The sequence below is a fragment of the Strix aluco genome, chromosome 4, assembly GCF_031877795.1.
Source record: "Strix aluco isolate bStrAlu1 chromosome 4, bStrAlu1.hap1, whole genome shotgun sequence".
NCBI lineage: Eukaryota > Metazoa > Chordata > Aves > Strigiformes > Strigidae > Strix > Strix aluco.
In genome coordinates, this window is record NC_133934.1 from 6,758,266 (window position 1) to 6,775,905 (window position 17,640).

Genomic DNA, 17,640 nt, shown 5'->3' on the forward strand with positions numbered 1-17,640 from the left:
TCAGATGGAGCTCCCCGTGTACCTCATTCAGGAAGGGGAAGCAGGGGCCAGCCTTGCAGCTGGAGGTGTCCTTTAAAAAGGAAGAACTCAAAGCAGCTTCCTCGTGATGCTACCAGCATCTTCATCGTACTGGGAATGTTCTGGTACGCTTACCCCAGCAGTAGGAAGGAATCTAGAATTCAGGCTGGGGCTTCCATTAGCTTGCTTCATCTTGGGAGATGACTGCTAAAGGCAAAGTTTCTGTTAGTTCATTCACATTTCACTTGTAATGTTCTTAAAGAAACTAAGTATTAAAATGAAAAATAATATATGCTGTACCTTCATTTTGCTTCATTAAGGAGTGACCATATTATATACAAACAGGTAAGTTCTCCGTGACTAGGAAGCTGCAAAGTTAGATGGCAGAATTCAGGAACCTCAAAGTACCCTTAATTACTGCATTTTGATCTTGGTATATCAACATACCTGAGAAGAGCCTCTAAGCTGTGTTGTGAGAACAGCCTCTGGAAAGAGTATTGTTAAATTCAGTTTAAACTAGACTTATTTCCAGCTTACCTGCTTCAGGATTAACTTTCTAGTTCACTGTTTGGCACCAAACTTGGGCGTTACAAGTCCTGGCAGCATTGGCTTCCGCTGTCGGGCAGAAGGTCCCTGGTTTGGTGAGCAGTTGGGTGCGGGCCTGGACTGTGGCTGTGCGGGTGGAAGCCTCCGCAGGGTCCTCGGGGATGTCGCTGCGGGAACTGCACTGCGAGTGGGTTGAAATCTCTCTGCAGGCAGCCTGCATTGCTCCCGGTAATCGTACAGCACCAGTATCTTTGCTAGAAACTTATTTTTTCAGATTCAAGTAGGAGTTGAGCTTTTCCAGGAAGGTAGATGAGAATGAAGAAGTCCGTTGGTTTTTTTTTTTGAATGAAATTGCCTAAATGCAAACAAATTTCTATCTGTGTAGAGAGGATATAATTTCTCTGCGTTCGGTGGTGCAGGGATCGTTCAAGCTTTTCTATGCCTCTCCTTCACAGCTGTCCTGAGAGTAGCAGGTTCATTGCAGAAGAGCACAGAAGTCATGAAAGCTATGCAAAATCTAGTAAAAATCCCAGAAATCCAAGCAACGATGAGGGAGTTGTCCAAAGAGATGATGAAGGTAAGATCTAGAACATAAATAAGACGCAGGTGGTGGTGCAGCGTGCTGGAGTGCTGTGTGGTGGCCCCTTTGTCAGAGGGCTCCTGTGAGCTCTGACCAACAGAAGTTAAAGCAGCACATTAATAGTTGGATGTGGGGAAAACCCTGACTTGGTGGTAACACCTGCAACACATTTGGTGTAAGGCCTGGAGCTGAACAAAGCTGCTCAGGTTGAGGGTGGAAGGAAGGAGATCGCTCCCTGTACAGAGCGGTCATGGCTTGGTCATCCTAGTCCCAGGGGTGGGGGGAGACCGAGGCTGACAGCAGGACTTCCCCAAGCTTCTGTCTGTTCTGGGGGAGACTGAATTTCCCGCTTGCAGGGGGTGAAAATGTTCATTAAGAAAGACCCACCACAGTGGGAAGCTGAAAGCCCCATCTTAGGCACGATGGCCAGCCTGACTCTGGGTTTAAACCACCTGGCTTAGTGTCACTGTGTGATGAAAATTCTCTGATTTTAAAGTACACTTATTCTCTGTCGTGGCTGTTATCTTTCCAACTACCAAAATTGTTTTGCTTTTTTCCCTCTTACCACTCTAGACTGTTAGTTCAAATGAATTTATTTCTTAACAAATTTACCATTCTGCACCACAACAGTTTGGCCATCTCTAGGTTACAGGCCCTGCAGAGGAACATTTTTCAAATGCATGTAGAAAAAAGGGAACCTACGTCAAACACTGGCATGTTACATAATTTATGCTTCACGACTGAAGTTTGCAGTTGTATTTTGCATATTTTGTTGGTGGTGTTTAGACTTGCAACAACAAAGACTTAACAGCTTGAGGGTTTCAGAGTGAGAACAGGTGTATTTAATCGTGTTTTCTCACCGCTTTTCCTGCGTGCCAGTTGTACAGACTCGCGCTGAGACTGGAGGCAGGCGTGTTGGCCAGCCCTCTTGCAGCAGGAGAGCCTGGATCCGGGAAGCTGGAGCACCGAGCAGGCAGTTGTTAAATGCCTGGACAGGCGTAACCTGATCTCAAAAGTAGGAAGTGTGTCCTCTTTGCTGTTTCCAAGGGCTTCATGCGCTGCCTTTTTGTTCTCTGCTAGGCTGGTATTATAGAGGAAATGCTGGAGGACACCTTTGAAAGCCTGGAGGATCAGGAGGAGATGGAAGAGGAAGCTGAGATGGAAATTGATAAAATCCTTTTTGAAATTACAGCCGGTGAGTTTGTGCGTGTTTGCCGAGAGCGGAGCCTTGTCCCCGCTCTGCTCAGGAAGCAGCAGCAATTTAAATCTTCATCCGTTCTGACTGAAGGGTGCTCCCCCAGAGCTGTCTGTACCTTTGCTGAAAGGCAGCGTGCTCTGACAAACTGGTTTCTCGGGGAATAGTGGCCAAGAAGGCCGGTGTGGTTTGATAAAACACAAGTAACATGCACCAGCTGCTGGCTGTGCAGGTCTGACTGAGGCTTTAACAGATCAGCGTCTGTCTGTGTGGTGGATCCTCTCAACAATGTGATATTACGTGATTGACTAGATTCACTTATTAACGAAGCCAGGAAATAAACTCAGCTGCGTTGCCTTGAGTCAGAGGCTGGTGGCATTCCTGGCTGTAAAATGCTCTTAGTGTCTCGAGTTGGGGGAAGAACCACCACAAAACAAACAAAAAAATCCAAAACCCAACCCTAACTTCTGCCTTACAGCTCATGAAGTAATGATCTACTGGTTTAGTTCTTTGACTCAGATAATGCTTAGAATGCTCCTTACTGGAATTTCTTGTGACAGGGTGTGAGAGCTGTAGGTAGCAGAGCTGTGTTCAGCAGTAACACGCTGAAAGCGCAGTTCCCTAGCTCCTGCCCTGCTCTTCCCTCTTGTTTCTCTGATCCTGCTTTGCTTGGTCCGTGCTGTTTCCTGGCTGGGAGCGGGTGGGAGCAGCTGTAGGAGCACCAAGGTGTAGGTGAGCACCGAGGTGTAGGTGAGCACTGGCCGCCAGCCCGGGCTGCTCAGGTCAAACAACTCCTGTGTGTCACCTCAACCAGAAGTGACTGAATTATTTTAGATGTATTGAAAGCTGCTAAGTATTACATCAAGACCTAACCCACTAACGAGCCTGGTTGTTGTTCGCAGGGGCCTTGGGTAAAGCACCAAGTAAAGTCACAGATGCTCTGCCAGAGCCCGAGCCCATGGGAGCGGCCGCGGCTGTTGACGAGGAGGAAGACATCGAGGCGATGCAGTCGCGGTTGGCCACCCTCCGCAGCTAAGGGTGAAACAAATGTGTACAGTTTGCCTTTTTTTTTTTTCTTTTGCAATGGGATAGTCTGTCCTACCTTCAAAATATAAAACTTAATATGTGAGAATACTTTATGTAATATATATTATTTTTTTTCTTCCTGGGGATTGTATTCTGCAAGAAACTACTGTAATATATTTCTTCTTGGGGAGTGCAGTCTGTAGAGATTATTTTACTGTTTTCTGTTCAGCCTGTCACCCCTGCGAGGCCGTGGTGAAATGGCAATGGTGGTGTAATGTTCTGTATTTTTAAGGTCCTGAAATACATTCTTAAGTTCAAGTAGCATCTTTCCCTAAAAGGCACTTTGGCTTAATCTGCTACCAAAACCCAAGATCTTTGTTTTTCTGAATCACTACAACTTTTATTAAAGCTGCTTTTAACAGTTGCTCCTGTGCATCAGTTCAGTTTGCATCACTTGTAACTTTTTCACAAACAATATCTACCTCTAACAGCTCCCTCTTGGGTTTTATAACACTTCTTTTTTTTTCTTTAGCACATTTAGGGCCTTCATACCATAAAAAAACCAGCTTTCCATCAAGAGCAGCTGTGAAATTGCTGCTCTGTTCTGGCTCTGTCCAGGCACTGGGGAGCTTTTCTTAGCAAAGGTGGTGTTCAGGTGAGGAGGGATCAGCTGGCAGTGGTAAGAGAGCCCTGGGCCAGGCTGGTGTTAGCCAAGTTTCTGTAGCCCCTGAGGCTGTGGCCAGGCCCCCTCTGCCCTGGGCTGTGCCAAGGGAGGGGAGGAGCAGTGCTCTTGGGGCAGCAGTGGTCAGGTCCAGAACTGACCCCAAAACTGAGCCCATGTAATGACCTTTTTCAGTTGAGTTTATAAAAATTAAACCTGGTACCCAAGAGACTCGTGAGAAGAGCTGCAGCCCCTCACAGCTGCAGAGCAGGGGCAGCTGTTGCCCACTGTGCCTGTCTGCAAAGCCAGTAAGAGAATACAGTCATGTTACAGGCAAACAGGTACAGGCAGAGCTCCACAGCTGGTAGATTGTTAGTCACAAAGGTGCTGCCCCAAAAGGGAGGGTCACTGCAGCCATCCTAACATTTTTGAATCATTCCCAGCACTGTCACTTCGCTATGGCACAGTCACAAGTGGTGAAAAGCTGTTTGCTGCTTAAGTGGCACATTTTTAGGGTCTCCTCAAGGAAAAACTTGAGGCAGTTTGCAAAGTGAGTGTCTACCCTGTCTCTCACCTGACCCTGTCAGTGCTGCAAGAACCTCCCAGGCAAAAGGAAAAAGTTTCTAATTTTAAGGAAGACTTTTTAGCAAAAGTTTATCAATAATTGTATTCAACAGCAAGGGGAGAGGAACAGACAAGGCACATGGACACACAGGTGGTCTCCAACAACTTTCCCTTTCAGCCCTAAAAAACAGAGAGGAGCCAAGCCCTGCTCAGCTCCCTGCCAAGGGAGCAAAGAACAATGCAAGCACTCCATCCACCCCAAACAGAACAGGAACAGGCAAAGGGGAGGGTTTGTTTCTTGGGGTCTTAAAAAATCCAGAGAGGACAGATCAGAAAGGAAAAAAGCAGCTGAAGTCAGTAAGATTGGGTGGGTAACAGCTGCAATAAAAGCAGATTGAACAGCAGCACCATGGCAAGCAAGTTCAAAATCCAACTTCAACAATGGGTCTTTTCACACGTACATTCATACGTGCCTGTAAGATCAGCATGATGCATTTCCCCCCGCCCGGGGAGGGAAGGCACCTGTACTCCAGCTGGCTCCAAAAGCCATCAGACTGCATTACTGCAGTTACTTCAGACTCAGTACCGCAAGCACCAAACACTCAGCTAAAGCGTTGCGCCTTTAAGGATACTTGGCTAGTTCAGGCACAAAACACCAAATCCAGGTTTACTGCTCCTCCTCAGAAAAGCCAGATGGAGCAACTAGAAACAAGCAGGTCTGTTTACTGTCAGCAGCCTCAGCCACAGAGCCAGAGGAAGTTCTCCCTGAACACAGCAGTGTTGAAACCAGCAGCTCAAGCCAGGCCAAGCAGGACATTTCCCTGCACAAGGAGATCACCACAGCGCTTGCCTCGGTTCCTCACCAGCATCACGGATCTCAGCACAGGCAAAGCAAGCTGTAGGTGGTCACCTGAAGATCTGCAGGTCCAACAGCCAAAGGACCTGCCCCGGAGCTGGCCAGGGCAGCCAGCCTTAGCCAAGGCCTGCACAGCAGCTGGGCCAGGCCACTGAGCCCGCTTTGTTCTACCTCGATTAAGAGACTTAATCCCTGCAGTCTCTGCTCCGCTTCAGAGACTGAGGGATGGGTAAGAGGAAGCTTCTTTGATAAACTCTGCAAATTCCCCTCCCTGTAGTACTTCACTGGCTACTAATGATCAGCATTAATTGTTCTGAGGCTCTCAGGTGATGGTATTTTTTTTCAATTTGTTACACACAGCTCAGAAAAGTGACATTTGTCTCCCCAGGAGGTTCCCCTCCTGCCTGGCTCTTCCCACCAGCTGTGCTGTGCATTTCAGTGCTGGACAGGACTCTGAAGAACAGAAAGCTTCATTTTATCCTGGCTTATCTGTTCAACAGAAGGTGTGCTTCTCCACTCTCAACCCCTCTCCCTGTTTTAAGTTTTACCAACATTCTCAGTCTTCCTCTAAGTAATTTTAGAGCAACCTGCCATTTCAGACTGAAGCTGCAAAGCTTGTTTGATACAGACCATAGCACTGGCGTTGGCTGGGCAGCAGTAGTCAAGCTAACTCGTGCTTTGGTTAACCAAAAAACCCACATCTGTCATTAATTCCTTACCCTGAGCCTTCAGATACTTTAAAAAAGAGAGTATGAAGAGTATACGATACAAAATCCTCTTTTGCATTTCAAAGCCCTGTATCAAATTAATTACATTTTAAAGAGTCAATTGAAGAAGCCAGGCAAGGAACAATATCTGAAATAGAAGAATTTTATGTAGACCATTCAGTGTTAAAAACCAGAGAATCAAACATCATTTCAAATTAAAGAGCGGTTTCAAACAGAAGACATTTGATTAAAAGTTTCTTTTAACATTTAGAAATTTAAATACATTTACCTAAAGATGGTTAACCCCCATCTCTATGTTACTATACAATAGCTTAAAGCTACTTTTAAATGCTAGTTCTATGTTAATGTGAAATTTCAGAACTGCATTTTTTTAATGTAAATTGGTTATTAAACTGGGTGACACTGTACTTCCTCCCACCCCAAAATAAATTTTAAAAATTGGAGCTTTACAATGTCTTGAGTAATATTTTTCAAATGAGTAATTTGGAATAGTTTCCGACAGTTCTATAGGAGGTATTTTGTACAGTTTGGAGAGCAACTCCATATAAAGTTCTATTGCAACTGAGCATTCACAGTATGCCACAGTCCATACATATTACTACATATACATATCAGGTTTGTAAACATTGGAAGAATACACAGAACATAGTACCACGATCCTCTGGTACTGCTGAAAGGAAGATGAGGTAACATTCATATAATCTCAAAGTCCACAGAGGTCCTGACTGAGTAGTTAAAACAGCTGCCAACGCTTCTGTTTCATAGTGTGTGGTTAAGGCTTTCTACTTTACGGTCTGCTAAGGCTGGATTCATTAGCTCTCAGTATCCCAACTGCATCTTTAACAGCGTGGTATATGACATTCTTCACCTAGGAGGAAAGAAAAGGCATTATTTTTACAAGCAAGCGGCATGGTTGGGGCAGGTTGGAAGCCTCTGGCTCACAGAAGACACCTGCACAACTTCCCCACACCCTGTGCAGCTCTGCTTTCAGTTTAAACAGGCTCAAGCTTCACGTACATCACCAACATGTGAAAACAAGGCTCAAATGCTAACAGGATAGAAACAAACCCTGTAGCCCGAGGAGAGCATTGCAAGTTTAGCCAGAGGGAAAACAAGAGAAATGCTTGAAGAAAACATTTCAAAAGAATCTCAGCTTCAGAAGGCTTCCTCAAAACTAATAAAAATTGGTAACAATTCAAAAGCCTACAGAAATTGCTCTTCAAGGTTCAATGCATTAAAGGCAGTCTGAACATGAAAGCAACTTGGGTTGTGTAGACACAGCCCTTATGGGATTGGTGAGGGTTGTTTGGTGGGTTTGGGTGGGTTTTTTGAAAGGGTTAAGAGGGGCAGGGTTCATCTTCAGCATTGGTGAGTTACCTGCAGTTTATCTTCATGGTTCGTATGCGTATGCGACAGATATCTAAATTCCTGAGTGAGCCAGAAGCAATGTTTGACATGCTCTGGGGATACAAAGTCTTCTGCAACTTTAATACAACTGTACAAATTATGAACCTAGAGAGAACAAACAAGCATTAGCCATGTGCTCAGACGTCTGCCCAAGTGGTCAGGCTGTAAGAGCGGCCCTGGTGCTTGCCTGGTGTGGAGCTCCTGCTGGAATGAAAACTACATCTCCTAGAAACTGTACAATAGCCCAGCCTTGAACTCCATACTCTTGATGAAGGCGTTTTCTTAGCGATCGGTCCAAGTACCAACTCTGATCATGAATGGGATCGTGATCTACAGGGTTTTCTTGACCTTGTTCTTCCGCAACCTGGAAAGTCACAAGATGACAGGTATTACAACAACCAGCCTTACTGGGTAATTTAGGTGTATCTGTGGTAGCCCACGTGCAGGCACGCCAGATAGAGCGACTTGTACCGCGTGTTCGGGTATAAGTTACACAGTGAAAGGTTTGGATTCTTATTCTGTCCTTAGTTTGTCAAGGCTTCATCATTTCTCAGTCCCCCTTGCTTCACAGACACATTCAAAGGTGGATATAGGAAATGCAAGTAAATCCAATTTACAGTAAGAAGAAATAGAAGGGTTAAGCGATTCGTGTGTGTTCACAGCAGGAACCCCTCTCCTCTATGGGATCAATACTCTCACACTACTGTACAGCCTAGTTTTTTTACCGAGTGTGGAATTCAGCAGGTGTCTGCCCCGAGGCCAGGAATAGTCAGTGTGCTCACTGACCAAAACAGAGGATGCTAACCAGATTTTCAGGAGATAGGAGGCTGGGAGGCACAAGCAGCACTTTAGAAGAGACATTTGAGGACTGCAGGGAGATAATTTTAAAGTTCCGATGTAAATCCAATTTGCTGTAGCGATAATTTACACCCAGGTCTGTAGTCCAAAAACTCATTTGGGAGGAGTTAAACCTCAGTTCTACTCCAAGACAAGCTGCTGAAAGCCTCACGCCTGCAGGCCAGTATACTACAAGGGACTGAGAAGAGGTGTGAGACAGATGTCAAACCTCAAAATGCCAGTGCTTGTCAAATTCAGTATCATGTTTTATCAAGTATAAGTTTTGTTCTTTGTTAATACTAAACAAATCTGCTATAGCTTCTCTAAGCTTCCGCCCAAGGCAGCAGTCAGGCTGACAAGGCCAACAGTTGTTCAAATCATCCCATTTATCCTTTTAAACATCGACATATTAGCTCTTTCCACTTTTGGAGCACTGAAGAAGTTCCAGAATTAAGACCACCAAGAACTCTGGACCATTTGTGGTGAATTTAAATACTGAAACAAGCCCTTCCGGATGTAGTATCACATCTCTATTAAACCTTTAACTCCCATTAAAACATCACCCAAAATACCTCATGCTTTTCCCTTAATCCAAACCTCATAAATGTATGGAAAAATACAAGGTAGGAAAAGGGAGAGAACAAGGAAGAACTTAATGCACCACATATTGCTCTGACATTTCCCAAGAACATTTTAAGAAGGATCTAGCTGAAGAGTGAACCATGTTTTTGCTTAAATCTAAACCACCTATTTTTTGTTCATTACACATCATTACTTGTGCTTTATAAGTGTGGGCAAAAGCAGCATAACTACATGCAGGGTAACTTCAAGCTTCAATTCACTACCCTCCTCAGATCCTACAAGACCCATGGCACATGAGAAGTTTTGTCTTGGATACAACTCAAGTGCACTTATTTCCAGAACAACTGGGATAGAAAGGAGGAGAAAAGTCCAAGGATACATATTTGCAAGGCTATACAGACAAGAAGCTCAGTTTTTAAGATATAACAGCTTACCTTTTTAAGGAATTCCCGGATCTTCTCTGTATCTTTAGCAGCATAAATGTGCCACAGAGCTCCAGGTTTTTCTCGACTTTCAGTAAAACGCTTAATTGTCAATTCATCAGAATCACCATCTTGTATGGTTTTAAGCACTTCTGTGGAGAGTAAACAGAAGCAGTTACACTACAGGACCTTCCCTCCAACCACAGAAATAACCCCCCCAGAAGACAAAAAAAAGACTTCACCTTCTTCTTGATCAGCCTGGCCTTTGGGGATACCCACATAGACCATAACATTAGCTGCATCAGACACATCTAAATGGAGATTTGTTGTGCCGTATTTTCTATCCTCTGGTGTTATTAAGCCTGGGGGAAAAGAAAAATTAAAAAAAAAAAGAGAGTACATTAGTAAGACAACAAAACCCCTTACGCCACTCCCAGCAGCACTATCTGAAAAGACCAGAGAGCTTTTACTTTTATCAGCAAATGATTCCAGCACAGCACGGTATGTTATAGCCAAGACCTTGCCCCATCTTGTTTGGGTCTTCCCAAGTGATCAGTTTACAGGCTGACACATCGTTCCATAGCTATACTTGACGTGTACGATATACAAAGGTCACGTTTAAGTCCCACCTCAATAGGGTTTCTATAGCAATTTAGAATAAAGCATTCTCAGAAACAGTCTCCTTTTCACTCCAAATCAACTGCTACAGTATTTACTAGCCACGATCTCTTAAATGGCCACGATCATGCTTAGTTTTATATGCCATGGAAAGAATTGCTCAAGAAGAGATTAAACACTAAATGATACAGCCCTGTCATGGTTTAACCCCAGCCAGCAACTAAGCACCATGCACCCGCATGTCCTTCTCCCCCCTCCCAGTAGGATGGAGAGGACAAACAAAAAAAGAGTAAAACTCGGGGGTTGAGATAAGTACAGTTTAATAACTAAAATAATAACAATAATGATAAAATATAATATAATAGTAGCAGTAATAGTAATGAAAAGAAATTTAACAAAGAGATAAATATAGCCCAAGAAAAGACAAGTGCTGCACAACACAATTGCTCACCACCCGCTGACCGATGCCCGAGCAGTGACCCGCCCCCCCAGCCAGCTCTCCCCGGGTTATACCCCCAGCATGACGCTCTGTGGTATGGAATAGCCCTTTGGCTAGTGCGGGTCAGCTCTCCTGGCCACGCTCCCTCCCAGCTTCTTGTGCATCTCCTCGCTGGCAGAGCACGGGAAACTGAAAAATCCTTAATTTTGGATAAGCGCTATTGAGCGACAACTAAACCATCAGTGTGTTATCAACATTATCCTCGCACTGAATCTGAAACACAGCACCCTACCAGCTACGAGGAAGAAGAGTAACTCTATCCCAGGGCAGGCCCAAAAAGACGAAGTAATAAAAGTGATACAGCCAGAAGTAGCAAAACAACAAATACACGTGGCCAGCTATAGGAAGGAGAGACTGTGTATACATATGTGGAGCAAGTTGACTGGAAGACTGGGAGTAAGTATTATTGGCTTGAAACCACCTGGACAAAGAATCATTTAATAAAATTATATAATGCTCTGGACACTAATACCTGTAAGTGAGCCAAAGTTAGGTTTTCACACCTAATGGGATTAATCAAGTTGTCTACAACAGCACGGATTCATTTAATTTACAGTCAATTTTAATTTGAATGTGTGGTCAACATGACCTTTAGAGTGAAAAATTCCTTACCGTAGGCGTTGTACATCTTAGGGCCCAGATCTGGTCGTACAAAATAGTTGGGAAGTCGAGAAGCAAGGTTGAGCTTTCCACCTCTCCTAGTGTATTCTGGCAGTGGAATATTTTTCATCAAGTCATCAAACCTAAAGTAATACAGCACAATTTAATGTTAGGAATTGATAGAAAACCAGACTAAAATAGACTGCAACAAAAACTTTCTCCAGTCAGGAAACTCTACTTCTTCCCCCAGGGGGTTTACTGGACACCATGAAAAGGAACAAAACAAGCAAGACACAAGAATATAGCTGATAAAGAAATTTAACTGCTCTGGAATAATACTATTTCCTTGTGTAATCAGCTCAACTAACACCAAATAGAGTAAGTCAGAATCATAGACTACCAGGTTAGAAGGGACCTTAAGGATCATCTGGTCCAACCTTTCCAGCAAAACCACACTCTAGACAGGATGGCTCAGCCCCCTGAATCTTAAAAATGTCCAATGGGGAATCTACCACTTCCCTGGGGAGATTATTCCAGTGGCTGATTGTTCTCATTGTGAAAAGTTTTCTTCTTGTGTCCAACTGGAATCTCCCCAGGAGTAACTTGTACCCATTACCCCTTGTCTTTTCATGTGACTGCTTGCAAAAGGGGAGCTTCCATCTTCTTTGTAGCCACGCTTTAAATACTGGAACATGGAGATAAGGTCTCCCCTAACTTCTCGCTTCTCAAGGCTGAACAAACCCAATTCTATCAGCCTCTCCTCACATAGATGATCAGGGGCCTGAGCAGCCTTGTGGCCTCCCCTGGACCCTCTCCAGCCTGTCCACATCTATTTGTATAGCAGAGACCAAAACTGAACACAGTATTCCAGATGTGGCCTGGCAAGCCCTGAGTAGAGCGGGGTAATGACTTCTTTATCTCTGCTGGTGCCCTTGTTGATGCAACCCAGCACCTCGTTGGCTTTCTTTGCCGCAGCAGCACCACGACACTGGTCACTCATCTTAAGCTTGTTGTCCACCAGGACCCCCAGGTCCCTTCCCAGAGCTGGTCTCCAGCCAGGTAGATCCCAGCCTGTGCTGCACTCCTGGATTATGTTTTCCAAAGTGCAAGACCATACACTTGTCCTTGCTGAACTTTCTGAGGTCCTTGTTAGCTCGCCCTGTCAGCCTCTCCAGGTCTTCCTGCAGGGTGGCTCTCCCTTCCAAAGTGTTCACTTCCCCACTCAGTTTGTCAGCAAACTTCATCAGGGTGCACTTGATCCCATCAGCCAGATCACTTATGAAGATATTAAACAGCACTGGTCTGAATATCGATCCTGGGGGACCTCCACTGGTGACAGGTTGCCAGTTTGAAAAGGAGCTATTTCCCACCACACACACAGACCACTTCTCTAGACTGTAACACACCAGTGTCTCTAGGAAGTGGCTGTGGCGGACCATATGGAAAGCCTTGGAGAAATCCAGGCAGACAGTGTCCACCACTCACCCCACATCCACCGAGCAGGTTGCTTTATCGTAGAAGGCACTCAGGTTTTTCAAGCACAATTTACCCTTGGTGAATCCATGTTGGCTTTTCCCAATCACATTCTTCATTTGACTTGCAATAGCCCCCAGGAGGATTCATTCCACAACTTTCCCAGGGATTGAAGTAAGGCTGATGGGCCTATAATTTCCCGGATCCTCCTTTATGCCCTTCTTGCAAATGGGGGTGACATTAGCCTTCTTCCAGTCTTCTGGGATGTCCCGCAATCTCCACAACTTCTCAAAGATTATGGAGGGAGGCCTTGCAATGACATCAGCCAGCTCTTGACACCCTCAGGTGGATAACATCAGGGCCCATCGATTTGTAGGGGTCAAGCTCCTGTGACAGTTCATACACCAACTCTTCCTTCACTGACAGAGAGTCTGTGTTTGCATTGACCTGGATTTTTGTTCCCAAGACCTGGGGCCCAACAGTGCTGGTAAAGACAGAAGTGAAAAAAGTGTTCAGAACCTCTGCCTTTTCAGTGTTGCTGGTGACTAATTCACCTCTCCTGTTTAACAGCAGGCCAATATTTTCCTTCTGTTTCTGCTTATTGTTTATGTACCTGAAGAACCCTTTCTTGTAGTTTTTGACATCTCTGGCCAATTTCAATCTGAGCTGAGCTTATGCTTTTCTCACTGCATCTCTGCATGCCCTGGCAATGTCCCTGTAGCTCTCAATGGGTATTTTGTCTGCTTTTCCATCTCTGGTATACTTCTCTCTTGGTTTTGAGCAGACTCAGAAGCTCACAGTTAAGCCAAGAGGCTCCACCTACTTCCCTTACCTTTAAAAGGGATGAACTGTTTTTGTACTTCCAGGAGACAGTGCTTGAAAACTCTGAGCACTTGTTAGCTCCTTTATCCTCCATGGAAGCTTCCCTCCATTGAGCTCTGAACAAGCTGAAGTTTGCTCTTCTAAAATCTAAAACCTTTGTCTTAGTACTAACTTTCAGCATGCTCAGCAGGATCCCAAACTCCACAACACTGTGATCACTGCAGCCAAGGCTATCACTACCCCAGGTATTACAAAGCAGGTTTTCTTGGTTTGAGAGTAGCAATTCCAATAGTGCCTCATTCCTGGGTGGCACAACTAACATTTGTATGATGAAGCAGTCCTCTACACATTCCAGGAACTTGATGGATGAGCTGCTGTATTGTTCTTCCAACAAATGTCAGGGTAGTTGAAGTCACCCATAAGAACCAGGTTCTGTTGACGTGAAGTTTGCTTAAGTGACCCAAATATTGCTTCATTGGCCTCATCTTGGCTTGGAGGTCGGTGGCAGACGCCTACTGTAAGATCCCCCTTGGAGACAACCCCTCTGATCTTGACCCAGAGGCATTTGATAGGGCTTCCAAAATTGCTGTAGTTGACTCCCATATACTCAAGGTTCTCCTTAACATAGAGCGCGACTCCTCCACCTCTTCTTCCCTACCTGTCTTTACAAAACAGCCTGTGGCCACCCATTGTGATCCTTCAGTCATGTGATTTGTCCCACCACGTTTCAGTTATTCCTATGATACCATAACTTAAAAACATCTGGCAAAAAAGAAAAAAGCTTCAACTGAACTTTAGTTTTCAAGATGACTCAGGCTTTTAGAAAGCTTCTAAAGCTTAACCAATCACTAGCAATTTTAGGTACTCACTTTACTTGGCAATACATACAGTCAACTACATAAAAAAAATTATAAAACTTGTTTAGCATTTCCAGCTACATCAGTCATTTCTGAGAAACAAAATGGTTTTCATGTGACCAATACTTCTCAAAGCTGAAGCATGTGTCAAAACATAACAGTATTCCTATATTCCATTATTTTGGGAGTGTACCACACAAGTGATGAACAGTTTCTTTGTAAATTCATACCGAGAAGGCATCATATCTCTGAAGTCTTCTCCTGGAGGCCAGTCTTTAAGCTTCAACACCATTGGCTCTCCTTCTTCTGTTCTCAGGCGACCTATTGTCAAATATTAACAGGTCTTAGTTTTTAATAGTTGTAAAACTCAAAGTTAAAAAAAAAATCAAGACAAAAAAATCCTTATCTTAGTTTAAAATCATGTTAATTCCACAACTATTTATGTAGAATCAGAGACATACAAGTTCATCTGACATCACATCTGTGACAAACGTGTTACGACAGGAGATTTCAGACTAGAGAAGTAGCCTTTAGCAGCTCCCCGCCCCAAGCACTTACTACAGTTTAGCTCAGTCAATGGTTTTTGTGTTTGAGGCCAGAGTAGCTGATGATAAAGTCAAATCTTTTCAAAGATCAAGTAACAGAAAAGAAAGGTTTAAGAGAGCCTTCTAGTTCCCACTCTTCTTGCCCCAAGTACCAAATTCCACAAGTTTACATCACACAAACAGATGAAGTAAAACTCCAGATGCCACAGCAAGTATTAATTCTCCTGGAAAAAGTTTGTTTTCACCTAGAAATGAAAACGAAGCCAAATCTCATGCTCACCTCCCCTAAACCCATTTTTTTAGTTCTTTAGGAACAAAAAGCACCAAGTTAAAACAGCAGAACCCAATTACCTTGTGAGCACCAACCCTACATGTGCTCTTTTATGTTTTGCTCAACTGCACAAAAAAGTTGACAGGGGAAGCACGCTTGCTAGGAAGATCCCAAACTGTCTCAGAATGTTGCCCCAAAAGACTAAAGGCAGCCAAACATACTCCTGAAGGAGAGCCCTCTATGGGGCTGACAGTTTCTACCCAGTCCACCACCACACAAGTATACATGGTGAGAACACACTCCAGACACACTGTCCAAGATAAAGAAGCAGCCTGGAACATCTTTTACACTGCTTAAGGATGACAAATTTGTGTTAGGGCAAAATTACTGCTGCTGAATATTTTGCCTATTGGAACAAAAATTCACACTACTTACTTGAAATATCTTCAAATCCATCCCAGAAATCCCCTACAGTAGCTCCAGTGATGATTTCATTGGTCCTGCAGTTAACCAGATCTACTTCCTGTTGGCCAAATTCCTTCCGAAAGGACTCTGGTCTCCAGAGATCTGCATTTAATTTGTGATGCACTCCTGATACCATTACAGGCTATGAGAAAGAATAATATATTCTGAAGTATTATCAAACAACAAAAATTCTAATTCCAAATAATAGAATAAGGTAATGCATAAAATGTACTGAACATTTGAACACAGACACCTTGCAAGCGCTGTATTTTCCAAAATAAATGCTCAGCCTGCTGTACGGGAATTATGCCATGCAGTTGATCATTCTTTATTTCAAGCTACGAGGAAGCTTTTTATACAGAGCTGTAAGTTCAGCAATGTGTTTAGAAAATTATTTCAAAGAGTAAAATATACATCCTTTTACCCAAGGATCTAACAGTGTTCATGTAGTACATTTTATGAAGGTTTAGTGTTGCTTATCATTGCGGTAAGTTTGTACCTTCACTTCAAAGAGCAAAGCACACGAACTGAAAATGAAAAACACAGAAAAACTTAAATACCTGTCCCTGCTTCCAGCACTCCCTGAAGACATTCCAATTACTTTCATTGTTGGGATCTTGAAGACATAGCAAGCGGTTATCACATAACCAGTAGTGAGGCGTATCAAAGCCCATTATCGTAGGCTTTATAGTCAATCCTTGAGGTTTCTTAGGCAAGTCTGTAATGGTTCTATTTTGTACCAGGGAAGCAAAAATGTCATCAAGGATTTTGGGTGTACTCTTGAGTCCATTGTCTGTCTGATTTAAAAAAAAAAAAAAAGGGAGAAAGAAGAACAAAAAAAAAAGAAGTTGGTGCACTTTTCCATTGCCTTGTCCTGCAGACTTTAAAGATGATGTTTACCACTTTCAAAATTTTTCACTTGAGCTCACAATTGCCCAGCGAAACAAAAATCTGCAGAACTTTGTTGTGTAGAAACTCACCATCATTAAATGCCAATGCCATTTCTGACACTTTCTCTACAGCATTCTGGCATAAGAAGTTCTGCTCTGATTTACTTTTCAAGCAACACTGCAGAAAACCATGAAATGCAGCATGGAACAGGGTTTTCTTTATATCAAGAAACAGAAATGCAGTTTCATCAAGGAACTCTCAAGGCCAATATTTTAGCCCACCATTTTGAAGCCGTATCTGTGAGAGCAAACAAAGCCCAGGAACATCTGAAGTGAACCAGTCTGCAAACGAGGTATGAGAAAGATAGTCACCCACCACAGAATGTTTGTCCATCCCTCTGAAAGTTCCTTGATGCTTCTTTTTGAGTCTAATGGGCATGCCAATCAATGCACCTGCCAGGGACTGGCCTAAGTAAATTAATCTGCTTTATCACTTCGTTCCCAATCCCTCACCAAGCAAGATTTGCTGATAGTACCACTAAGCTACTACTCTAGAAAGCATTAACTGGAGCACTGCAACACAGAAAGTGAATTAAGTCCTTTTTCCCAAATGAAGACAGAATTTTACCTGCTGTGACTAATGTCTGTGGTGGTAGTTCACAGGTTAGAACAGGAGTCTAAGCCTAGTATCAACTCAAACCTGTAAAACAAAATTTTCCATATACCTTTCCTCCAGAAGAGTTCAACAGATTCCGCAGAAAACCTGTGTTATTGTTGCTCACAGGTGTCAATATTGCACTGTTGAATGTCTGCAGGGCTGCAGCAGGCTTAGCTAAACTAGGGAGTGTCTGAAGAGATTTATTTTCATTCTTTGAAATAGGTAGGAGGAGTTTCTCTGAAATGAAAAAAAGAGCACATCTGAGAACGAAGCGAGGATTAATCCTCTGAACCATGAGTAGTATATGTGTTGGATTTTTTTTTTTAAGACAAGATACTCCTATATGCATACATACATGTGTGCACATATATATAAATCCCCTCTCAGTATGTGCAGATGAAATACTCCTTTCATTTGACTTTCTTCTATACTCAACATTTTTAAAATCACACATTCTAAACTAAATACATTCTCAAATTGAATTTTCAAGAATACTTGCATCAATGGGATATTAATTCAG

General features: G+C 43.4%; 2 protein-coding genes across 7 annotated transcripts in view; one reads left to right on the top strand and one right to left on the bottom strand.

Annotated features, from left to right (window-relative positions):
* Positions 1-3,789, top strand: part of LOC141922549 (charged multivesicular body protein 3) — a 38,504-nt gene extending 34,715 nt beyond the window's left edge. For all 4 annotated transcript variants that reach the window (XM_074821850.1, XM_074821846.1, XM_074821847.1 and 1 more), the window contains 3 exons: positions 1,020-1,141; positions 2,225-2,339; positions 3,242-3,789. In XM_074821850.1, the coding sequence (XP_074677951.1) occupies positions 1,020-1,141; positions 2,225-2,339; positions 3,242-3,375 (371 nt within the window). In that variant the 3' untranslated portion in view covers positions 3,376-3,789. The remainder of the gene's footprint in view (positions 1-1,019; positions 1,142-2,224; positions 2,340-3,241) is intronic.
* A 2,513-nt stretch (positions 3,790-6,302) lies between these two features.
* KDM3A (lysine demethylase 3A) overlaps positions 6,303-17,640 on the bottom strand; it is a 34,180-nt gene continuing 22,842 nt past the window's right edge. For all 3 annotated transcript variants that reach the window (XM_074821842.1, XM_074821843.1, XM_074821841.1), the window contains 10 exons: positions 17,188-17,357; positions 16,133-16,369; positions 15,543-15,714; positions 14,522-14,612; positions 11,152-11,282; positions 9,665-9,784; positions 9,435-9,574; positions 7,769-7,945; positions 7,552-7,686; positions 6,303-7,042 (listed from right to left, as the gene is read on the bottom strand). In XM_074821842.1, the coding sequence (XP_074677943.1) occupies positions 6,962-7,042; positions 7,552-7,686; positions 7,769-7,945; positions 9,435-9,574; positions 9,665-9,784; positions 11,152-11,282; positions 14,522-14,612; positions 15,543-15,714; positions 16,133-16,369; positions 17,188-17,357 (1,454 nt within the window). In that variant the 3' untranslated portion in view covers positions 6,303-6,961. The remainder of the gene's footprint in view (positions 7,043-7,551; positions 7,687-7,768; positions 7,946-9,434; positions 9,575-9,664; positions 9,785-11,151; positions 11,283-14,521; positions 14,613-15,542; positions 15,715-16,132; positions 16,370-17,187; positions 17,358-17,640) is intronic.